At 39.8% G+C, this 25,702-nt stretch overlaps 1 protein-coding gene across 5 annotated transcripts; it reads left to right on the top strand.

The window, feature by feature from the left end:
- Positions 4,051 to 24,823, top strand: LOC109726544. Of its 5 annotated transcripts, XM_020256184.1 has the most exons (10): positions 4,051 to 6,252; positions 6,360 to 6,446; positions 19,146 to 19,218; positions 20,359 to 20,433; positions 20,561 to 20,658; positions 20,775 to 20,817; positions 22,386 to 22,446; positions 24,128 to 24,230; positions 24,326 to 24,421; positions 24,518 to 24,823. In XM_020256184.1, exon 1 carries the CDS (start codon positions 4,221 to 4,223, stop codon positions 5,514 to 5,516), a length of 1,296 nt encoding a protein of 431 aa, XP_020111773.1. In that variant the 5' UTR covers positions 4,051 to 4,220; the 3' UTR covers positions 5,517 to 6,252; positions 6,360 to 6,446; positions 19,146 to 19,218; positions 20,359 to 20,433; positions 20,561 to 20,658; positions 20,775 to 20,817; positions 22,386 to 22,446; positions 24,128 to 24,230; positions 24,326 to 24,421; positions 24,518 to 24,823. The 5 variants fall into 5 exon arrangements, with proteins under 5 accessions (XP_020111773.1, XP_020111774.1, XP_020111771.1 ...); XM_020256185.1 differs by lacking the exon at positions 22,386 to 22,446 and having other exon boundaries at positions 24,143 to 24,230; XM_020256182.1 differs by lacking the exon at positions 22,386 to 22,446.

Here is a 25,702-nt window from a genome sequence, read left to right as displayed (position 1 = left end):
AGAATACCGTAGTCTACCTTAAGCAATTCATGTTGATCCTGCAGTGCATCGTACTTGCTAGCAATCTGGTCATATAAGTTCTCGTAAAACTGTCGTTCCTCATAGTTGCTATCCTTGATCTCAAAATGTAATTCATCACGAAGCCTCTCGACAGCAGTCCAAGCAGCATCCTCCTGGGTCCGTCTGATGTTTGTAGATGGTGTACCCCAGCATGTAAGCATCTCCATCATTGGGCCGACCCTAGGTACCGCGGCATCTACAAAAGCTCGAAACCGCCCTGTAGCATCTAAACTCACTCCGAAGAGAAAACTTTGCGCATATACTGCGGAGTAGTCTACGAAAGCTAATATCGATGACAACCGGTGCCGCCATCGCTGTAGATTGCACATCAATTCCAATTAGGTTTAGTATAGATTGTCATATTGTAATATAAATATATAAATAAATATCTCATGAAAAGAGACATTTAATGAACAATACATTCTAAAGCATCCTGAAAGGATTTCTGGTCATTTTATAAAATCTTATCATGTTAGATACTTTTGTACATCAGTGTGATGCATCTCTGTTATATCTATTATTTGTTCCCAACTACGCTTTCAGTCCTTAAACGATAAGACACATTATATGTTAATCCTCAAATTTTAATGAGTCACCCGTCTTATAGTTTAAATCATTGCTAATATTATAGTTTAAATCATTGCTTATATATATATTGATCTGATTGTGAAAATGAAGTAGTAAGAAGCATGCTTTCTTTATAGGGAAATTCAATGCAGCCTACATTTTGAAGTTTTTTAATAGTATATTTTGAAGTTTTTTTGTAATAATCCAATATACATTAATTATGCCCTCCATTGTTGCAGCCAAGCAAATAAGTTAGGATAGATTAGACTATTCAATAGAACTTAATTCATATCAAGGAAAAAGGTAGTCACCTACTCTTTGCACCATATAGTCCAACTTAGTACTCGTGTCATTTAGTAGTGGAGGTGGATACTTAGTGATATTCATGGTTTTAATTCAGAGTTTAGCACAGCCGAGGATTGCAATGGCGAAGGTTACTGTAGTTTTGCTCTGCGTTCCATCGATAATTGCTAACAAAGGATCCTTAGATAAAACTGAAAAATTACTGTTTACGACCTAAGGTTCTATTTTATTATTTTAGTGTCTAAAACATATTAGAGAACACACATAGCAGGAAGATCACATGCATATATTTAGGGAATGGATGTAATGTTGACGTACCAAACAGCGCGCAGGAGGGCGGGAAAATTCAAGAGTGACAGAAGCAGCAACATAGCGACCGCACTCAGCAGGCAACACACAACTAGCAAGGATAGAAAATTGTGTTAGCCAGTAGGGAAAAGCAAGAAAAGAAGAAAAGAAGGGGTGGTGCGGGAGGGGGGAACAAAAAAAGCGAGGCAGGTGGGTCAGAAAGAGAGGGGTAAAAAAATAAAAAAGGAAGGAAAAAGCGAACAGAGACATGGGCGTGTGGGGGGGGACTGGACTGTGAGACCCCAGATAGTCCTATATATGAGATATAATAGGGCTAAACTTTAACCCGGCTTAAGCATTTTGGGTAGTGGTAAGGCCCAAGAGGTTAAGAGAGTTAAGCGTGCTAGGATGGGAGTAGTCCCAGGATGGGTGACTCTCTGGGAAGTTGGGGCATCACAGATGGTATCAGAGCCAATTACCAGGCGGAAGTGTGAGATGAGTCTCGGCTGAGCCAGGGTCTGGATAACGGGCTAGCGAGATGAGTCTCACATCGGCTGGTACTTGTGAGTCTGAGCCTGACGAGGACGTCAGGGCTTAAATGGACGTCAGGCTTAAAGGAGGGAGATTGTGAGACCCCAGATAGTCCTATTTATGAGATATTAATAGGGCTAAACTCTTAACCCGGCTTAAGCATTTTGGGTGGTGGCTAGACCCAAGAGGTTAAGAGAGTTAAGCGTGCTAGGACGGGAGTAGTCCTAGGATGGGTGACCCCCTGGGAAGTTGGGGCGTCACATGGACGCAGGGGAGGAGCAGGGCAGTCGATATCGGAGAAGAGGAGCGCAAGACCTTTATATAGCTGCATAGTTGGAAGGTTTCACATGATTGGCTGCTGAAAGGTGAGCGGCACGATTCGGCGAACCGGAGGAGCGAAGGAAGCCGTACGGCTGGGACCATACAGTTAGCGTAGCATGATGTTGCCGGGCATGGTGGCGACGTAGACGGCGATGCGACGGCGACAGGACGGCCATTGAGAGGGCAGGAACTGTAAAGGGCCGGAGACATAAGCGTTCAGCGTGTGAACGCATTAAATGAAAGGCGAGCGGTGCATCCTGCTTGGTGTGGACGCGGTAATAAAAAGGCGGCGAGAGGCGAGGGGCACACCCCGCTTGGTGTGGACACAGTAATAGAAAGGCAGCGCGAGGCGAACGAGAATGCCTGCACACCCAGGAACACGCCACCTCAGTAGAAAACTGAGGCTTCATAAGATTTAAAGATGTTCATTGTTTTGGCAGTTGGATATTTGGCATGCTAAATATTTTAAAACTAGATTACTTTTTTTTTCCCTATTTATTCTTAGAAATAAATTATTACCCGCATCTGGTGTGTTGGTATATTAGTCTTAGGGTATGCTTGTTTTGACTCAGTGGTTTACGATTGTTATAAATATTTACTTTTGTTGTTTGGTTTTTTATAATTTCATTTTTGGTTGAAACTTTCGAAACTCAAAAAGTTTCATAATATACCAAAATTGAGTTCAGCCTACTTTAGACTAAGTTCATTATGATAAAAAAATTACATATATATATTTAATTTATTTTTCATGCATCTAATTTTTGTATCATTCATTTTTTATCAATCAACAGTTAATCTTTTCCAATCTAAACTTCATCTTTGGTAAAACAAACTTAAAAATTCGACGATTAAATTAAAAGTAAAAAATCTAACATAAATATTGATTCAAATAAATAAACAAAAAGGATTAAATCCTAAAAAAACATGAACTTATTCGGACCAAGTCCAATGCAATAATTAGGGCTGGCAAATGAGCGAGCCAGCTCGTGTTCGACTCAATATTCGGCTCGCTCGAGCTCAGCTCGAACACTTGCTATTAAGTTTTCAGTCTTTGGATGAAGAGATGTGTGGTTAGAATGATAGTGATCCTCTAGGGTTGAGTGGGTGGTTAGTTGAATAATATGATCTAACGGGTGAAAATGGTCAAAAAGGTAGATCTAACGGCACACAATTCGATAGCACCAAGCATTTGATACTATTGATAATATAGTAGCCGGACTCTATCTCTCTCTTTCTCTTTATACTATACTATCTATACTATTGATAGTACTAAGCACTTTGTACTATTGAGTTTTCTGCCGTTATACCTGTCTATATATATATAGAGTCTGGCTATTATACTATCGATAGTACCAAGCATTTAATGCTATCGAGTTTTCTGCTGTTAGATCTATCCCTCTTCGTCGTCGTCGACGAACGATGCTAGTCCCCTTACCGCACATCCCTTCTTGGCCCCAAGAAGCACTTCCTCTTCGTCGTCGGCGGACGAAGGGGACGATGGGTTTGTTTGGCGGATAGAAAATCTGTTGTAGTGGAGGTAGAAGGCGAAAGCGCAGGAAAGGGACGCAGTACCGTTCTCGCTATCGTCGCAGAGGCTGTGGAGGAGAGTTGGAGAGAAAAAAAAAAGAGTCGCAGCGCAGTGCGGCCTCGACGGGGTTGGGGGCGAGGAGGGCGGGGGTGTGCGGGTGAGGGCGAGGGCGAGGGCGTGAAGGGTAGAGGCGAGGCGTCCGTTTCCGCCTTCGCCGCGTCCGTTTCCGCCTTCGCCGCCTCCTTCGAAGAAAAAAACAAAAAAGAGCGCGAGAAAAAAAAAACAAGAGAAAAAAATTTAAGGGTATTTTGATTAGTTTGTTGAAAATTCAAATTAAATTTGTAAAATCAAAAAAGGCGGTAAAAATTTACCAAGCTCAAAACTTGTGAATTTTTTATGCAAATTGGCCATTTGTTTTAGATAATAGTATTAAAAATATTCAATAAATTATTCAATGGAGGCAAAACTACCGTGTATCACGGATCGATCTCTCCACAAGGAAATGCTACTCGACCGGGAGGTCCCACCGGAGTTTTATCCGTTTTAATACGCCGATCTGGCTCTCTTCCCTCTCCAATTACCATCGTCTCCCCCATCCTGTTTTCCTTCTCTTCCACTGAACATGGCCTTTTTTCTCTCTTCTCTCATCTCAAAACCCCAAAACCTCGCCACCCCTCCCAAACAAACAATAAAATCAGGAGCAACAAAAGCAACACCAATATCAATACCTATGATAAGAACAAATAATATTCCGACCAGCGCTGCGCGAAGAAACACTCTCACTATTCGCTGCTCTTCTTCTTCTTCCTCTTCTCCATCGCCGACAGCCGCTCCCCCTCCGAAGGCGAAGATCGTGCGGTGCCCCGCGCTGGACCGGCAGGCGGCCCGGAGCAGCCGGCTCCGGTTCGCCCGCAAGCTGACGGCTCTGCTGCTGTCGAAGCGCCGCCGCTTCCTCCCCCTCCGCGTCCTCCGGCGCTGCCGGCCCTACCTCGGCCTCTCCCCTCCCCGCCCGCTCCTCCCCATGATCCTCCGCTACCCCTCCCTCTTCCGCCTCTTCCGCTCGCCCACCTCCTCCGCCCTCTCCGTCGCCCTCACCCCCGCCGCCTCCGCCCTCGCCGACCGCCAGCTCTCCCTCCAGTCCTCCCTCCAGTCCTCCCTGCCCGCCAAGCTCCACCGCCTGCTCATGCTCGCCCCCCACGGCCGCCTTCTCCTCGCCAAGCTCGCCCACCTCGCTCCCGACCTCGGCCTCCCTCGCGACTTCCCTTCCGCGGTCTGCCCCCGCCACCCCCACCGCTTCGCCCTCGTCGACACCTCCTACGGCCGCGCCCTCCAGCTCACCTCCTGGGACCCCTCCCTCGCCTCCCCCTCCCCCCCTCTCCGCCCCTCCCCTTCCCCCTCCTCCGACCGCATCCTCGACCGCCCCCTCAAATTCCACCACCTCCACCTCCCCCTCCCCCTCCCCCGCGGCCTCAACCTTCGCCGCCGCCACCGCGACTACCTCATCCGCTTCCACGCCCTCCCCGCCCCCTCCCCGTATAATAACAGAAACAGTGACAGCTACAATGATGAGCTTGCCGTGGAGGATGAGATGCTTGCGGAGAGGGAGAGGCTGATGGAGTTGGTTAGGGAGGGGAAGAGGATGAGAAGAGAGATGAGGAGAGGTACGCCGATCGACAATATTAATTGTAGGGGCGTAGAGGAAGAAGAAGAAGAAGAGCAGGAAGAAGAGGAAGAGGATGGGTTTGAGGATTTGCTCGAGTTCGGGATCGGCGGGGAGGATTGGGAGGAGATTTACGGTGAAGAGGGTGGTGAGGATGATGGGGATGAGGGAGGCGATGTTGAGGAGTTTTGGGTGAAGAGAGCAGCTGCTGCTGGGTTGGTCGGCGATGGAGAGCCAAAGGACTTGGAAGTTTGGTGATTAGGAGAGACTCACCAGGTGTTTGTTGTTTTGTCTCTGCGAAAAAATGGCTGCTGCTTAAATCTTAATATAACACTTTCGACATGAAGTCGACCGTATATAATGCAATCGTTCCATACAGTGGTGTGCAATACTTCAATCTTTTGGTTTAGGTATCTTTGACTCAAGTGCGGCTTCTACGAAAGTGCTGTTTATGTGAAAATGTTGATACAAGAAGAAGAGCTTAACTAGGGTGATAAGACAGAAAGACGCATTATGAAAGGAGCCAGTTGAGTGAAGCCACTAGGATGAGCGTTCTATCGATCAGCTAAGAGGCTAGTGTTCGTTGTTTCAGGACTTGATGTCCTCAGAATTTTCAGTAGTTCTGATTTGGGAGAGAAAGGGGGAGAGGGAGAGAGATTGCAGGGATGGGTCTCAAATTGGGGAAAATGTGAGAGAAAAAGGTTAAACTTTGGGGAGGAGAGAACTCAACCGGGGAGGAATCTTACACTGAAAAAACCAAATCTCAATCTCTTCAATTTTCAAGGTTCTTAAGCATAGAAGGTAAGATTGCGAAGATGGATCTTAACTGGGGAAAGAGATGTGAGAGGGAAAGGTTGATTTGTGGAGGAGAAGAATTTTGATTTTGATCTCGCACATTTAAAAGGAGGAAAGAAGAAAATATGTTGCCCTCACGGCCCTGCAACTTACAATAACTTTTTAGAGTTACAACATCAGTCTCAGGCGAACAAACGAGGTGCAACTTTATCTAGTGTTGTGTTTAATTTGGTATCAAAACAAAAGTTTAATGTGGCCTTTCTTGTACTATTTGAGCTGATTTTTGGTTGATGGTTAAACTGTTAGGCCTTGCTTGATGGGACATCCATTCCTTAGTATTCCAGATCATATCTTGCAGCGGAGAACTCGTGAAACTTGCAATTTCAGAAAGATGTAAGACAATATTTAGAAACTTTTGGCACTTTTAGTTTATTTATGTGATAAATTCTACTTGAAATATATTACTCTATCAAGGATTTATGCATATAATTCTGCAGAACAAATTCTAGTTATGAATTTTAGTTGTTTGAACTTCACTTCGTTGTAACTACGTGCTGGTTAAATTAGTTAATTTGAATGCATGTGTGCTGTATCTGAAGAAAGATAGTTTTACTAATTGGCTAAGGCAGGATTTAGATAGTAAGGGAATTTTGGTTTGCTTTTTTTGATTAGTATTGTGATATTATATGCATGAAAATAAAACTCCAAAAGTCACAATTGGTAAAAATTTATAGGAAAACACTACCATGGGTAAATTCACTCAATCTAAAATTGTAAAAAAAGTTTTTCACTAAAAGTTGGTGTAATTATGCAACGGAACTCGTTAACTGCTCCAAATATTACCAGATTCGTAAGATCTACATATTTATAGTATGGAAAAATGCTTCCAATACCTTTCTTTTCAGATAAACTCAAAAAGACTTAAAAAAATATGGTAAAAATTTATTTTGTCAATGTGGTGTCAATATGACCTGTGCCATGTGCGGCCACAGCCTCAGCATGGTCGGCATGGGGCGGCATAGGCAACACGAGCAATTCTTGAACATGATTTAATTTTGGGTGTCCTTAGTTTGGTTTTGAACATGATTTCAAATTTGGCTGTCCTTAGTTTAGTTAATAAGTGATGATTTTCCTTTTCTTGCCAGATATGTCTCATTTTGTGCATATTTGTGCTCGAGATACTTTCCTGCTTCTACAACAAATGATTATTCTGAGTTTGAGCTGATGTATTTGGGAAATTTCTATATAGGTCCATGACTTTTTGGACAATTTTGGAGTCCTTAGCTTTTCATCTTTTCATAAGTCTTTAATTTATTTATTTATTTTTTATAGTCTATGCTAAGCACCTTTCAATAGAACTTCGGGATATTCTGTTAGCAACCTTATATTTCATGATTGAAGTTTTGTTTTATTGTTTGAATTTTGTTTGTATATCAAGTTTATGAGGGTAGGTTATTAGGTTAGGAAGTGTAAGATTATAATAAAGAGCTGTGTATATGATGTTGACAAGGTTAAATCTGCAAAAAAAAAGGATTAAAAGTAAAAGTGCTCATCATATATTCTTAGATTTCTCACAACGATGCTCAATAGGGACCTTTGTAAAGGGAAAACTAAAAACCCAGGGATTATATAAAAAGATTTTTTTAAAAAAGTTCGGACTCTTTTGAAATTCTTTGACAAGGGATCTTTATGTGAATTACCCCATTTACATTGATCAATTGTATCGATTAAATATATAGGAGAAAGTTGTGATTTTGTATTTTTGTGGACATACATGAAAAAAATTGAGATCTTTAATTTGTGTCTTTGTTGATCTCATGGTGTGTCATCCAATATAGATAGATGGCTTTCAGGAAAAAGTATATCTTTCTTTGGCATATTTTGGTTTACTACTGCTGATCTTTTTTGGGCTTTTAGGAACAATTTCGACTGGCTTGGATTTATACACTTAAATTCCTCATTTGGTTCACCTACACCTTCTCCTTTCCTCTCTAACTCCGAGAGGTTTTTTATCTTTTTTTTTTTGGTTTTCCTCCTTTCTCTATTCTTATCCTTGCTGTTGCTCTTCCTGATATCTGCTACTGCTGTTTTCCTTACTGCTTTGGTGCGTGGTTAACCTTGAAGTTGGTTTTGGTTTTGAATTAGATCTGTACTGAATTATCTTTTTTTGTTGCTTGAGATACATCTGTTTTCTGTGGCTTTGCGATGAAATCTAACATTCTAGGTCCATTGTTCACACTCATCTAGGCTTTGGTACTTTATTTCATTTTGATTTTCTTCTAGTAATGTTTATCTTTCTTAATTGTTGTCTTCATCAGATAACTCATTTTATTATATTATTTATGGCAATATATCTGCGAAAGTTGTGCTCCTGCTATGTATACCTTCTTGAATACTGTTATAAGTGCAAAAACATAAGACCCTTTTGGTGCTGCTTAGAGAATCTAATTGATTGGTTCATTCATTAGCGGCGTTTACTGCTCAACTTTTCTAGCATGATGCTTGAACAAATGATTTTTCATCAAAATTTTCATCTTGGCATAACAATACCAATTGTGTTCGGATAATGAGTAATTACGAATGTTATGAACGTAAAGCTATAAAGTTGCTTCAAAATTTCTCTGAACTTTTTGAAGCTTAGTTTGCTTATGTATACTAGATATTTAGATCTAATCTTCAGAGCTATTATGCTTTTATACTTGCTTGAATTTAGTCCTGTTGTTCTCGGAACTTTAAAACATGAGAGTAAATTTTCTCCCTTTTCCTGTTTTTTCATTGAATTCGAGAATTCTATATAAATAGGAAGATCGACAAGGAATGTTAGATAAGGGTGTTTCTTATTTTGTTGGTTGTATGAAGCACTCAGTCGATAAAATGAGTCACCAATTTAAAAAAAAGTCATTAGTAATTTTACAAAAAAGAATGATTACACTACACTCACATGAACAATTACGTATTTCCAGACAGCCATTGAAAATTTGTTAACATTAACTACCCAAACAATATGTCCATTGCAATCAGCCAACTGCATCTTTTAGAATCATAGAAAGTTCCTGTAGAAATATACAAGTGAAAGTAGGAACAAACTGTGGAAGATCTAGTATAAAGGCTAAGATCAGTTTTCAATATTGTAGAACACTACAAGAAAAGGTGCTTGTAGAGGTAGATCCTACAACCGTCTCTATACTATTATATTCTAGGCCATTTGGAGGTGGTCTCATTGAAATTGCCCCTAAACCCGCTTAGGAGAAAAATAAAAACCCAAAAAATCAACCGCTTCTCTCCTTGACAAATTGATCTCTATTAATGCTAATGCCTTATAAGAAATGTATTATATTGTTAAGAGATTTCCTGATTTATTGTAATGACCTGATCCTCCAACAGTAGTAACTTGTTGGGCCTAGACCACCAGCCCAAAATGTTTAAGTTTTTTATTACTATGGTACGTGGTCTCTTACATTTTCGATCACAACTCATTTCCTATTCGATGCGAGACTATTGAGGTGTTAAAAAAAAGGTAAAAAAGTCTTTACTCTCTGTGGGGTTTGAGCCTTCAGCAACTAATTACAACTTTATCCAAGGCAAGCCTTAAAAGCTTGCCTTTTTGTCTCCTTATGTTCGAATGTCACGCCCCGAGACCGCTACCAATTTGGTCCGGTTCGGACGCGTCGAACAGACGCCGAACGGACAGCACCTCTCCTGTCCGCCCTAGGATCAACAACAAGATCATGTACATTTTTGTCGCCCAGGATGACATACAACATACATGAACAATACGAAGCACCACATGTGCTATACACTTAAGAGCAAGACACAAGGAATAATACGAGTGATATAAAGAGAGTAGCATCTAGCTATTACATCCACAAGGCATTCAACATTTAGATCCTTGATTATATTTATATCTCCAAAATACACAAGCAACCTCCCAAAATACATCATATGTCACGGGGTACACGAGGGTACACTAATGCAAGTGGAAGCTGCTAACTATACCTAGGGCGCGATGCCCTTACCACGGTCCTCTGCCGGTGCTCTCTCGCTAGGCCCTGCAACAAAGTGGGGTGAGAACTATATAAATATAGTTCCCAGTGGGTTCGGCCGCCGACTCCGCCGATCTTCCCACTAGGTCTAAGCAGGCATAAGCAGATAGATAGATATCTGTAACTGTAATTGATGCATATAGAAAGAATTGCGAGATTCTACTATGCCTGGAGAACAAGAGTAAATCACATAGCCATGTAATCTCTAACATGCTATAATAACTCTATCAAGTATACATGCAATTCTATTATGCCCAACATGCTCAACATGCTCAACATGCTCAATATGCTTACTATGCTCAATATGCATAATTCTCTTGAGTTCATCACCCAATCATCTGGCTGGCCCAAAGGCGCGCCCTCGACTCACAACTCAAATCCGTCTATGAAGGGGGACTCGAACCACCCGAGGGATTGTCTGCGGGACCCCACATAGGCTATCCCTTGGGACCCCACATAGGCTATCCCAATCGTTTCACGTGCCAAGACTCCGGAGCTCGCACTACTTGTGCGGGGCGACCGCCACAAGCGCTGAACAGACTGTGTGAGTATGATCAAATCCGTTTCCAACGAAGGTACCCGATCACTATGACCAACATGCACAAGTGTTCTGTTAACACTACGTTCTAATGCCACTCGTCAAGTTGTTTACTTGGTATACATATGCCACTCGTCAAGTATGTACTTGGTTCACATGTCACTTGCCATAATGCAATTGTCCCAACTATACTAGTCATATGTCATCCATGCAAGATCAAGTTATTGTTTAACTTATCTCTATAGGGTTCTATGTCACAAACTCATTCTCATGCACCCTAAGTTCACATGCCAAGCCTACTATGCCGCAATACAAGGGAGCATGCAAGAATAGTAAAAGTAACATCTAAATACCCTAACATGCATGATACTATATATGTAGTATGTTCAACATAGAAATACTTAGACATAGGGAGAAGCCCAGTTGCTTCGGGATGACACCCCCCACCTTTTATCGCTATCACGAGGCTAGGATTCCGATTTCGTGATTTTTGGAAGCTTTCGCCGCAAGTTGCGGCAATCTGTACCCTAACAGCTTCGTTCTTTAATATCTTCGTGTACGCTCGTCGTATCGCCGAACCGACTTCGCCAACGCGTCAGAAAACCTAGCAATTAGGTTTATACATGATCAATTTAGATCAAACCCTCACGTATTGCAAAATCCCATTTTTGAGCCCTAACATGCAATTAGCCCCAAATAATCCAAATTAAATGGAGCAACATGCTAAGAATGCTCATTAGAGACTACTAGAACACTTAAAGTTAAGGATTGAGCCAAATCCCCAAAATTTACCAAAATATGAACGTCGAGACGGAAGCACGCCGCTCCAACGGGCGCACGAAAGCTCGATCCGTCGCTCCCAACGCATTCGCAAACTCGCTCTCCACTCCACCAACGCCGCGAATTTGGGCGAGAAATATAGAGAGATGAGAGAAATATTTAGAGAGAGAAAAGGGAGGGTTTCTCTCACTACACCATGAACGTGTGCTTGCATGGGGTGGTGGTCGGCTGTGAAGAGGAAGAAGCCTAGTAGCTTCTACTTATAGTCAACACCCCAATAGTAGCATACACTATTCACTCCAGGCAGTTCGAAATCTGATATCTTTCGCCGGAGCCCTCTGAATATCCGTTTGAGCTCAAATTTGACAGTCATCTTCGGTTTTGTTTAACTTAACGAAAGAAATTTTAATCTTTCAGTTTCGACCCCGTTTGGTCACCGAAAGCCGTACCGAACTGTAATCTTTATCAGATCACTGTCGGATTTTATTTTCCACCTTCCGGGTGTCAGAATGATATGAAACTTTAAATCTAGCCTCATAAAAATAATTCTGGCTTATCCTCCAGTTTTTAGAATTTTCTGACACTGTGCATTTTCTGCTAATTTATCTGTCCCGTTTCACACAGAAAATTCTAAATCTTTTGTTTTCGCTCCGATTTCAACACGGGTCATTTCAGACTTATATTTTATGTCTATAAGTCCAATAAAATAGTATCTCACACTATTTTTATTTATATTTATTTTTATATTAAAATTTCAGCATATTACATCCTACCGTAACTTCATAATTTAAGAAGTTCAGTACCTTACATCCTCCCCTCCAAAAAAAAATTTTCGTCCTCGAAACGAATTCAATAACTTAATCAACTCATACCTCAACGCATTTCTTCGAAGAGATAAGGATAATGCACTTTCATCGCTTCCTCGAGTTCCCATGTGGCCTCACGATCATCGTGGTTGGTCCAACGAATCTTTACATAGGGAATCTCACGATTTCTCAACTTTCGTACTTCTCGAGCAATGATCATTGCCGGAAACTCATCATAACTTAGATCTTCTTGTAGATCCGGTGGCTCATAGTACATCACATGCTCGGGGTCGTGAATATATTTGCGAGGGTTGGAGACGTGGAACACATTATGCACATCCGCGAGCTTCGGCGGCAATGCGAGCCGGTAAGCTACCGCTCCTACACGTTCCAACACTTCATATGGTCCGATATATCGGGGACTCAACTTCCCCCGCACCTCAAAGCGCTTCACGCCCCTCATAGGCGAAACTTTCAGGAAAACGCGGTCACCCACCGCGAATTCCAAATCTCGACGGCACTTGTCAGAATAGCTCTTTTGCCTCGACTGTGCCGTGAGCAGCCTCTCGCGAGCAAGACGGACCTTCTCTTCTGCCTCTCGCAATACGTCTGGACCTAATGCCGCAAGTTCACCTACATCGCTCCAATATATAGGGGATCGGCACTTCCGTCCATACAGGACTTCAAACAGTGCCATCCCAATGCTAGCTTGGTAACTGTTGTTGTAGGCGAACTCGGCCATTCTCAAATGACTTGCCCAACTTCCCTTGTAATCAATGACACACGCCCGCGGCATATCCTCCAGAATCTGTATAGTCCTCTCTGACTGCCCATCTGTTTGAGGATGAAATGCGGTGCTAAAATCGAGTCGTGTGCCAAGTGCTTCTTGTAGGTTCTTCCAAAAATGCGAAGTAAAGCGGGGATCTCGATCTGACACGATTGACTTCGGGACCCCGTGCAACCTCACAATTTCATCCAGATATACCTGCGCCGACTTGTCGCCCGACCAGGTGGTGTGAATCGGTAGAAAGTGTGCTGATTTGGTCATACGATCCACAATCACCCAGATCGCGTCGTGACTACCCGTCGAACGGGGCAATCCGACCACGAAGTCCATCGCGATATTCTCCCATTTCCAAACGGGAATAGGTAAACTTTGGAGCTTTCCCGTTGGAAATCGACGCTCAGCCTTCACTTGCTGGCATACAAGGCACTGCGCTACATAGCGCCCAATATCAGCTTTCATGCCCGGCCACCAGTACTGCATTTTCAGATCACGGTACATCTTGGTGCCACCCGGGTGAATGCTATAAGGAGTCCGATGTGCTTTTTGCAATATTAACTTCCGGACCCCCTCGTTCTCCAGTACGCACCATCGGTTTCGAAACCGAAGCGCACCCTCAACGTCTACACTGAAATCACCGCCGTGTCCACTCTCGATGTCTCGCTGCACCTTTTGGAGATTGGGGTCCGCAGATTGCAAACTCTTAATCTGCTCCAACAAGGTCGGTTGGACAACGAGAGCCATAAGCATAGACGGGATTTCCGGAGCTACCATCTCGAGATTTAATCGTTCCATCTCTCTCCACAGTGGCTCCTGGTGTGTAACCAACATAGCAAGATTCTCCACTGACTTCCTGCTAAGCGCGTCGGCCACCACGTTTGCTTTTCCGGGGTGGTATAGGATTGTCACATCAAAATCCTTCAGCAAATTCCAACCACCGCCGCTGTTGCATATTGAGCTCCTTTTGCGTGAATAGGTACTTTAGACTTTTGTGGTCCGTGTATATTTCGCAACGCGCGCCGTACAAGTAGTGCCTCCATAACTTGAGAGCAAACACTACTGCGGCTAACTCTAAATCGTGGACAGGGTAGTTCTTCTCATAGCTCTTCAGCTGACGAGACGCATAAGCGATCACTTTCCCGCCCTGCATCAGAACACACCCCAAGCCCAATTGTGACGCGTCGCTATATACCACGAACTCTTCGTCTTGCACCGGTAAGGCGAGTACCGGAGTCAAAGTCAATCTATCCTTCAACTCTTGAAAACTCGGGTCGCACTCGTTACTCCAAATGAATTTGGCGCCTTTTCGAGCCAGACGGGTAAGTGGACCCACGATCTTCGAGAATCCCTCCACGAACCGTCTATAATAACCCGCTAAACCCACGAAGCTTCGAACTTCCGTGACGTTAGTCGGGCGAGGCCAATCCTTGATCGCCTCCACTTTCCTCGGGTCAACAGATACTCCTCCCTCGGAAATGACATGCCCAAGAAATGCAACCTTTCGGAGCCAAAAGTCGCATTTCTTAAACTTAGCATACAACTTCTCCTCCCGAAGGATTTGAAGCACGATCCTCAAATGCTCGGCATGTTCCTCATCGCTGCGCGAGTAGACCAAGATGTCGGCTATGAAGACCACGACAAATCGATCTAAGTACTCCTTGAAGACACGGTTCATTAAATCCATGAACGCTGCCGAGGCATTAATGAGCCCAAACGGCATGACCGTGAATTCGTAATGTTCATACCGCGTACGAAACGCGGTTTTTTGTACATCTTCCGGCTTAATCTTGAGTTGGTGATAACCGGACTGCAGGTCAATCTTTGAATAAACCCGAGATCCTTGCAACTGATCAAATAAATCATCGATCCTGGGCAACGGTTACTTATTCTAGACTCTCGGTGTCATGTTGTCGGCCGCCAACACTCACTTCAAGCCAAGAACTAATACCACTTGAATCCGTCTCTATTCGCAACTAGAGACATATAGACAACTTCGACCCAATCGAATTATTTTCCGCCACTCGGCTTAGGTTCACGTTTCACTCACGCACCTATAGCCTTAAGGTTTACCGTCCTAGGGTCTCCTAGGTCGTTCTAGACTCTCTCTCTTTATTTCCTCTTAACTTGCTCTGATACCATAATTATCTGTCACGCCCCGAGACCGCTACCAATTTGGTCCGGTTCGGACGTGTCGAACAGACGCCGAACGGACAGCACCTCCCCTGTCCGCCCTAGGATCAACAACAAGATCATGTACATTTTTGTCGCCCAGGATGACATACAACATACATGAACAATACGAAGCACCACATGTGCTATACACTTAAGAGCAAGACACAAGTAATAAAACGAGTGATATAAAGAGAGTAGCATCTAGCTATTACATCCACAAGGCATTCAACATTTAGATCCTTGATTACATTTACATCTCCAAAATACACAAGCAACCTCCCAAAATACAACATATGTCACGGGGTACACGAGGGTACACTAATGCAAGTGGAAGCTGCTAACTATACCTAGGGCGCGATGCCCTTACCACGGTCCTCTGCCGGTGCTCTCTCGCTAGGCCCTGCAACAAAGTGGGGTGAGAACTATATAAATATAGTTCCCAGTGGGTTCGGCCGCCGACTCCGCCGATCTTCCCACTAGGTCTAAGCAGGCATAAGCAGATAGATAGATATCTGTAACTGTAATTGATGCATATAGAAAGAATTGCAAGGTTCTACTATGCCTGGAGAACAAGAGTAAATCACATAGCCATGTAATCTCTAACATGCTATAATAACTCTATTAAGTATACATGCAATTCTACTATGCCCAACATGCTCAACATGCTCAATATGCTTACTATGCTCAATATGCATAATTTCCTGAGTTCATTACCCAATCATCTGGCTGGCCCAAAGGCGCGCCCTCGACTCACAACTCAAATCCGTCTATGAAGGGGGACTCGAACCACCCGAGGGATTGTCTGCGGGACCCCACATAGGCTATCCCTTGGGACCCCACATAGGCTATCCCAATCGTTTCACGTGCCAAGACTCCGGAGCTCGCACTACTTGTGCGGGGCGACCGCCACAAGCGCTGAACAGACTGTGTGAGTATGATCAAATCCGTTTCCAACGAAGGTACCCGGTCACTATGACCAACATGCACAAGTATTCTTTTAACACTACGTTCTAATGCCACTCGTCAAGTTGTTTACTTGGTATACATATGCCACTCGTCAAGTATGTACTTGGTTCACATGTCACTTGCCATAATGCAATTGTCCCGACTATACTAGTCATATATCCTCTATGCAAGATCAAGTTATTGTTTAACTTATCTCTATAGGGTTCTATGTCACAAACTCATTCTCATGCACCCTAAGTTCACATGCCAAGCCTACTATGCCGCAATACAAGGGAGCATGCAAGAATAGTAAAAGTAACATCTAAATACCCTAACATGCATGATACTATATATGTAGTATGTTCAACATAGAAATACTTAGACATAGGGAGAAGCCCAGTTGCTTCGGGATGACACCCCCCACCTTTTATCGCTATCACGAGGCTAGGGTTCTGATTTCGTGATTTTTAGAAGCTTTCGCCGCGAGCTGCGGCAATCTGTACCTTAACGGCTTCGTTCTTTAATATCTTCGCGTACACTCGTCGTATCGCCGAACCGACTTCGCCAACGCGTCAGAAAACCTAGCAATTAGGTTTATATATATTCAATTTAGATCAAACCCTCACATATTGCAAAATCCCATTTTTGAGCCCTAACATGCAATTACCTCCAAATAATCCAAATTAAATGGAGCAACATGCTAAGAATGCTCATTAGAGACTACTAGAACACTTAAAGTTAAGGATTGAGCCAAATCCCAAAAATTTACCAAAATGTGAACGTCGAGACAGAAGCACGCCGCTCCAACGGGCGCACGAAAGCTCGATCCGTCGCTCCCAACGCGTTCGCAAACTCGGTCTCCACCAACGCCGCGAATTTGGGCGAGAAATATAGAGGGATGAGAGAAATATTTAGAGAGAGAAAAGAGAGGGTTTCTCTTACTACACCATGAACGTGTGCTTGCGTGGGGTGGTGGTCGGCTGTGAAGAGGAAGAAGCCTAGTAGCTTCTACTTATAGTCAACACCCCAATAGTAGCATACACTATTCACTCCAGGCAGTTCAAAATCTGATATCTTTCGCCGGAGCCCTCTGAATATCCGTTTGAGCTCAAATTTGACAGTCATCTTCGGTTTTGCTTAACTTAACGAAAGAAATTTTAATCTTTCAGTTTCGACCCCGTTTGGTCACCGAAAGCCGTACCGAACTGTAATCTTTATCAAATCACTGTCGGATTTTATTTTCCACCTTCCGGGTGTCAGAATGATATGAAACTTTAAATCTAGCCTCATAAAAATAATTCTGGCTTATCCTCCAGTTTTCAGAATTTTCTGATACTGTGCATTTTCTGCTAATTTATCTGCCCCGTTTCACACAGAAAATTCTAAATCTTCTGTTTTCGCTCCAATTTCAACACGGGTCATTTCAGACTTATATTTTATGTCTATAAATCCAATAAAATAGTATCTCACACTATTTTTATTTATATTTATTTTTATATTATAATTTCAGCATATTACATCCCACCGTAACTTCATAATTTAAGAAGTTCAGTACCTTACATCGAAAGTGTTTGATATCCTTTTAAAACTTTGGATTATGTTTTGTGTGTTGGCACACCTTTAGGGGAGGAGTTTGTGATTGATGTGGTTTGTATGAGTACGATAAGAGTGGGCCCTTTTGAGATACTAAAGGGATTTGTAGTATACTACACTTTGCAAATTACTAAGGTTCAATTAAAAATGGCTTACCGTGCCATTTGCGAGATTTTTGGAAGAGTTTGAGATGAGTTGGAACTATTTTAGCGTGAAAATGGTGTGAAAAACGAAGTTCCTGAATGAAACCCGCATTTTACGAATTCCCGTTTCAGTACCGTTGCTGAAATGCGGGGTACTGGCACTCAATGTTAATTCCCGCGAGGGAACATTTAGGTTCTACGAAACTCAAGTTGGGTATTGATACTGGTTGTCGTGAACTGGTACTCGAGATGGAGTACTGGTATGCCTTGAGGCGATTTTCATTGTTGGCGCTCTCGAGTTTTGTGGAACTGCAAGAGTGCATCGGTACTAATAAGGGAGTACTGGAACTCGCTTGTACGCAGGCTCTGTATTGAGGGAGCATAGTTGTTTATAAGTACCCTCTCTTACTCTGTCTCTCATTCTCTCTTAGCTCAAAAGAGAGAACCCTTTCCCTCCTCCACCATTATCCTCCCTATCCCTTTCCACCAATTTGATCTCCTCTAAAGCCTCATCTCCATAATATTTGTTCAATTTTCATATAAACTTTTGCATTATTTGTTCAAGTTGAATGTCGCAACAATTGATATGAGTATCTGTAATTGACAAAATATTTTATATAGCTAACTTAAATTGCCACAAACAGCTTGTGGAATGTGGATTTAAAATGAAAGATTATATATGGTGAGTTTTTTCTTTCTTGCAAATGTTCGAACGTGGATTTAAAATGAAAGATGATGTATGGTGGGTTTTTTCTTTCTTGCAATTGTTCACCTTTGAAGTGGCAATTACTTTTTATTATCTTTACCAGAAATATGCTTATGCAGTACAAATAAATAGTTTAAAGAGAGTAATTTTTTCATTTTCTGACCTTAAGCGTTAGCAAAATGTGTTCATACATCTGAATTGCTATTTGAATTCTAATTTCTAATGTGGGTTGTGGAAACATATTATTCACACTCTTTTTATATTGCGTGCATGTAATATGATTTTTACATAGATTGGGATTTAGTTACTCCATAATCATGTTAAGTACTATGGGCACAATTTTCTGCTATGGTACATGAAATTTTACTTAGGTGGAGTACACTGTGATGCTTTAACAATGGTTAATGTAGTTATCCTGTCCTTTTACTGTTCTGTCCAACATATCATCATTGTTTCTTCTTGGAACTTATTTGCTTCCAAGTAAAAGAATTCTATAATTATTGTTTGTTCTTGGCTACTTCATTTTGTTCGTTATGTCTAACTAGTATAACACTCTGAATCTTTCCATGATTTGCCATTTAGAAATCTTTTGAAGAACTTGACACGCCACAATGGTGAAGATGCTCTAAAAGGTGGGGCAGTGAAGAACCAAAAGGTACCGAGATAGTGATACTTTCCTATGCTGCTTGCCTTTTAGAAGATTTTACCTGCAGCAGTTTTTGGACTAAGATATGCTAAATAAGATCGTGCATTGCATATGAATAGGTATATATGGATTACACAGCAATTCAATCTTGTAGAACTCTGGATAACTTTACAAAAAACTTGTTCCTATATTATTTTTGCTCAAATCTAACTTCCCTTCAATTTTTTTCCCCCCTAATTCAGTCTTGAGAAAGTCAATTCATAATTTCATATCGAAACCAGTTAAATGATTTCAGTAATTGCTATCTGAAAATTTTCATCATAATGGTTTTCATTTTCCAAGTTTTCCTCAGTTAACATATCATTTAATAGTATTGGTTATTTCTGATATTCTTTAAGTCCCGAGGGCATTCAAACTTGAGAACTTAGTTCGTTAATGAACATGAAACAAAAGAGATATTGTAGGCAAATTTGAAGGAAGTAATTCTGTAACTAGAAGGGTAACTTGACTTTTCTTCAAATTTCTTTTTGTTATTTTACTGTAGTTTGCAACTCCTGTTGTTATATCTCCCTTAGTGTTTGACCTTGCTTTGCATTGTTATGGTCGTGTAGAATGTATCGAGTCTCCAAATTGTAACAATCAATATTAGAACCATTAATTTCTTTCCTAGTGCACTTAATCTAATTTGCTCTTATTTTATTTGCTGTTGCTTTCTTTTCTTATTTTCGGCTTTCCTTCTGTCTCCGTAGTAATTAAAAAAACCCGGCGAAGTATTAACTGTTGTTGTCATGTTTTCAACACCGGTGGGACTTTTCCATATTTTGTTTTTTTACTCGCCTTTCAGTGCTGCTAAACTAGACAAATGAAAATGAAGAGAAAATAAAGTGATAGATGACTATTGAACTGGATGGGGTTATGTTTGGAAATAACTAATTTAGAATAGTCAATAATATTTGGCAGCAAATGGAACTTTTCTTTATGCATTGTCAGCCAGTAGAATTATACAACATGTACATAAAGTTCTTCTATTAGTGAATCTTTGTGAGGCTGTACATTTTTTACCTTACTTGAACAAAACATAATAGTTTAAGCTTTTACTTAGTTAAATTTATAAGTACTCATTGGAAATTGCACATCATGTCACTAAAGGCACTTTGGGACAAATCTTTGGAGCTCAGATTCTTACTGCAGAAAGCATTTGCAAGGTGAAATAGATTACCGAAGGTATGATTTTTCAAAGATTTTGCTCTGAATAATGCCTTATGATTTTCTTATTTGTTTAATGTCATTTAATTTTGTTTATTGGCTTGTAGTTATATTTTTCTTTTGGCTTGCCTCCGGAACCCTTTAGGTCTACATTTTGTGGTTCGGATATAGCAGTAAATCAGGCATATTCGGATCTCATACAGTCATCCAAACAGACTTTAAATTATGTTGGAGCTGCAAGAGGTATAATTGTGTTGCTTCACTGGTTTTTCTTTTTGTTGAATATTTACATTATGAAATTTTGTTTGATCGTTTATATTAATTATAATTGTATTTATGGTTTGGAATACTGCTAATAGGCTTTGCTTGAGAGGAATCTTTCTATTACTCGCAGCACAAATGGTATGATCTGAATTACTTGTTAAGCCTTCTAATTTTAATACTTTAACTAGGCATGCTTGAGAATTCATTTATTTTGTTTTGGCTGCAGAACGTTTCTCTTGCATGAAAGCTTAGCAATGCACCTAATATGCGCTTACTATATCTATAAGCTTTATTAGGCAGATCTTATTATCGAAGAGAGCTCTAATACGATTTTTGCATGCTTGTGTTATGGCTTAATTGTAAAGATTAGCTCTAACTTTTTGGATGATTCTCATCTAGTCAAAGTTCTTTCGTTAGATCAAACTTCTCTGTATATAGCTTATGAATTACTAGTTTGCGATGGTGAATTTCTTCTATGATTCATGGCCCTTTGCAATGTGAAATGTACTTAATTTTATTCATTTTTAGTTTAGATCTTTTAAGATTTCCCTGTGGAATCTATTGATTACTTTTATTACTTTTCTTCTGATCTAGCAGACAGCAAAAAATCTGACAAGGATGAATGTTATATTGATTAATTTTATTACCATAAGCTATAATTTCTTATGAATTTTATAGTTTTTTTGCTTTAAACTGAATACATATGTAATTAGGAATTTTTCTTTTCAAATTATTTATTGATGGAATAGGGAAGCAAAGATTGGATTAGATGGAGTCTATAAGAATTGCTATTGTGTCAAGATGTATGCATAGTGGCAAAGTAGTATGTGCAAGTGCACTTGGATAGAGTAAATATGATACAATTTTGATAATGAACATCCAGAAAATAATGCCTGTGTTTTAGAAGCAGGATATCTGTTGCAAAGGAGGAAACATGGGTGGGTGATTTTTTACAATTACCTACTGTTTGTCAAGAAAAATGCCTTTTTATAGTGATATAAGGAGAGACTTTAGAGACTAATAGGAAGAGAATAGAATTTGCATGACAAGCCACTATATATTTTTATTTAATAAAGCCATCCCTAATAGGTCTTATTTAATTAAGCCATCCCTAATAAGGGTCCCCTATGTTTCTCTCGTATTAAATTGCTTCAGGTTGGCATGTCAAGATTGCCTTTCTTCACTCGGTTATTGTGATCACGGCACAACAATCTTTACCATCTTGCATGCACCTCACACTAAAATTTAAGGATTATATTGTTGTGTTTGATCAATTCTCATTTTAATGAAGGAAACTTGATTTGATAAGCTATATGTCATTCTAATAGTTAGAATCTTAGACCAGATATTTTGTTTATCTTGGTTTTGATACACAATTAGGTTATTGTTTTTGTGCCTGATAGAGGATATCTGGAATGGGTTTGACACTCGAAATCTGGAGTTCTGAACTGAGACCTCAAACATTATTTATGGTAGAAATGAATCTGATGTTTCTGTCTCCTACTCCTATAACTTGCAAGCAGTAATGCTTCATTTGATTCAGTGCAGCCATAATATTCCATAAAGAGGACACTATCATATTAGTAAAAAAACAAAAGCAAAAAAGAAAGGAAAGGAAAAGAAAAGAGAAGTTTGTTTCCTTGATTTTTTTTTCTTTTTTTCTGGTAATCTTATTTTGTCTCTCTTTTCCTGCAATTTTTTTGCAGCTTGAATATTCCCAAATAGCCGGATAACTTTTGAGCTTGCTACTTCTTTTCACATCACCTAGTAGGATTCCCTTTCTTTCGTGATTGCATTCACATCTTTATGTTGTATACAGCTATACCATCTGAAGTGATCATATTGTGTAAAGCTATTTAACTTTTGGCTACTTCATCTTAAAACTGATTCTTATCTGATCTCTCTTATGCATTCAGTTCTCTAACTAATAGCAGAGTACATTGCCTCGCCTTGCATAATGCTTGTACTTAAGTTTTAAAGGTATCTATTTGATTAGTCCAAGGATCATATTGCATTTGCTGACTTTGTTTATGGCCTCTAATCATATTTTCCACATCTCTTTTGAGCATAATTAGGCACATAAACTAAAATGTTCAAAGTTTAGTATGTCCTCCATCCAATCCCTGTGGACTTTATTAGGGCACATTTGATTCAAATGGGAATCGAAATTAGAATAGGAATAGTAATGGACCAGAATCGTAAGCAGAATGATAAAAAGCCTAATTTGTTTGGTCCATGAGAGGAATTGGAATGGAAATCATCTCCAAATTGAAATTCAAAACAATTAAATTTTAATTAAAATTTAAATGTACTATTCAAATTCGTAATCAAAATTTAAATCCAAATTTGGACTAATAATTTGAACTTAAAATTCGAACTTACAATTTAAATTCAAGTCCAAAGTCAAAATTTAATTTTAGGACCAAATTTAAATAGCAAACTTCCATTATAATTTAAACTTGAAGTTAAGAAATTAAAAATTGAAATTTGTATATGTAATATAAATTCAAATATAAAAAGTATAATTTAAAATTAAATATATAGATTAATACTTGAATTTAAATAATTCGTATTGACAAAAAAGTTTTTTTCTCAATCCCTTCCGGAATCAAAGTTGATTCCACCTCTATGGGGAAATCATTTTGGGGGATTCGATTTCCCTCAGAATGGGAATTGAAATGCCAATCCCTCAATCCAAACACGAATAATGGGAATGGATCAGTCTGATTACCACTCCAAGCCTCAAATCCTTCAAACCAAACATGCTCTTAATTCTAATTTCATTGAATTTTTCCATGTGCCCTGGTTCTATTTCGGCCGCAGATTTACTTCCAATGTTTCAGCAATAAATGTGATCATGAGAATGAACAAAAAGAAAGTAACTTGTCAGTAGTATTTTACAATATAGCTTTTATAAGCAGCCTGATTTTTTATTTTTTTTTTCCTTTTTATCTTCTTAAAGCATGGTTAGTGATGCCATTAAATCTAGTTTCCCTTCCAAGGTCCAGAAATTCAATGGCACTTTTGCTGTATTTGCAAAGTATCTACAGTATGTTGGGTTCTATGTGGGCTGCATTATTTACATCTTTCACATCTTTGCTTGTGCACTTTTGTTTTTATTAGAATTTTCTTCTCAACAAATTACATGTTCTTGTAACAAGCTTGCGGAATATTGATGCTTAATTATAGATATAGTAAAATGCAACAGTTGTTCTTCTCATTTAGTTCTACTGTGTATTCTAGTTGAACAATTACCTTGTCAAGCAATTTTATATTTTTGAGTAAAGTGCTGCTAAAATAAGCTGTTCTGTATCTTGCAATTTTATATGTAAAATTGCTAAAAAATGTATTGCCGTTTTTTGCTAGTCCATCCCTGTAGCTGCTAAATTTGAAGAAACAAACAGAAGATTAGCTAAATAACTGAATACTTATCTGTGTCAATTGGCAGAATTGCACCATTCAGAAATAATGAAGTAGACAAGTGGCAGAGGAAGACACAAGTGAGAACTGGCGCTGCTGCTTTCTGAGGCAAATTGCATGCTTTTAATCAGGTTCCTCACTCTATTCATCTGTTTTATATAACAGCAGCTTATTTAAGATTTTGGCACATTTGAGTTACGTATTCTTCTTTCCTAAATGTGCTCAGAAAATTAGTGATCAAGTAAGTGCTTACATGAGAGACACAAGCAGAATGATTAAGAGGATGCAATTAAGAAGATCATCTGTTGATATATTTGGAAAAGTAAGTTGCACGAACTTCTACTCTGCAGGAGTTTATTTTCCTTAAAAATTTGAACAAAAGACAGGTTTTGTCACCCTCTTTTTCGTTCATGTCCAGGTTCCTGAGGAGGCTGACAATAAAAATGAGGTTTGACGTAATCCTGACTCCTTCTGTATAGGCATTTTAATATTATTTTTGTAACCGAAGCATTGCTATTTCTTAGCGCGCAATCACTCTAATATAAGATGTTATTTACTTTAAGATTCCTCTGGCGCAGAAGGGATCAAAGGATACATATTTTAGTTTCCAACACTTTAGTAGCCTTGGATAATCATTTATTTGCTTCTGGTATATATTCACATGGTGAAGTAATATTCCTGTGCCTAGCCAAGTTTTAAAATTCATCAAAAGTTTGTGATTTCATTTAATGGTGAATTTTTGTGGTATCTTGTGTTTTACATGATAAACTTTTAATTACAAAACTTACTAGGCTGGCATGCAATTAGAGAAGGTCTGTTGACTGTAGGGGATGGCAATTGAACTGTCTTTCTTTGCATGTTTTATAGTAGATCATAGTCTCATTCTATCAATATGCTCTCTCAGAACATTTATTGGGCTGACATGACCATAGTTAGTTAATTCGCGAATTATTTGTGAATTATTAAAAATCTAAATAAAACAGTCCGTATGCGACTTATTCCCAAAAATTCGAAATAAAACGCAAATTTTTGGGTTAGATTTATTATTCGTAAATAATTCGCGTATGTCGAACTATTGGGCCAAAAAAACGCACAAAATTTTTGAATAAAATCCCTTTTCGAATTATTGCCGAATTATTTACGAATTAGTGAAAAATTTTATGAACTTTCGTAATATGTGGATCATGAAAAAGATAAAGATGGAGATGGCAATAAAATTTGCTATTATTTTTTTTACTTAATCTACTTTATTTTGTAAATCTCTATTTTTATATTTTTAAGAATTTATAGTTATGTATGCTAGTAGTATAAAGTTAGAGGAAACAAGCTTAGTTTAATAGCCGGATTTTTTATCCTAAATTTTTAATTGGTGAACGTATAGTTTTCATATAAATTGCGTATCCGAATAATTGGCAAATCTATTTTTTAAGGTGTATTTTTCAACGAATTTAAAGATTGCGATACGAATTTTATTCGAATTATATCCGTACCGAATTTTTGTCGAATCCGAATTAACTATGGACATGGCACATTTTTCTTATTTAGTTTTCTGAGTTACGTTAGGACTTCGGTTTTCAATGAAAGAGGTGCAAATTACACCCTT

This window comes from Ananas comosus, linkage group 21 (assembly GCF_001540865.1).
Source record: "Ananas comosus cultivar F153 linkage group 21, ASM154086v1, whole genome shotgun sequence".
Lineage (NCBI taxonomy): Eukaryota > Viridiplantae > Streptophyta > Magnoliopsida > Poales > Bromeliaceae > Ananas > Ananas comosus.
Note: the sequence above shows the minus strand (reverse complement) of the source record. Positions and strands in the feature narration are given on the sequence as shown.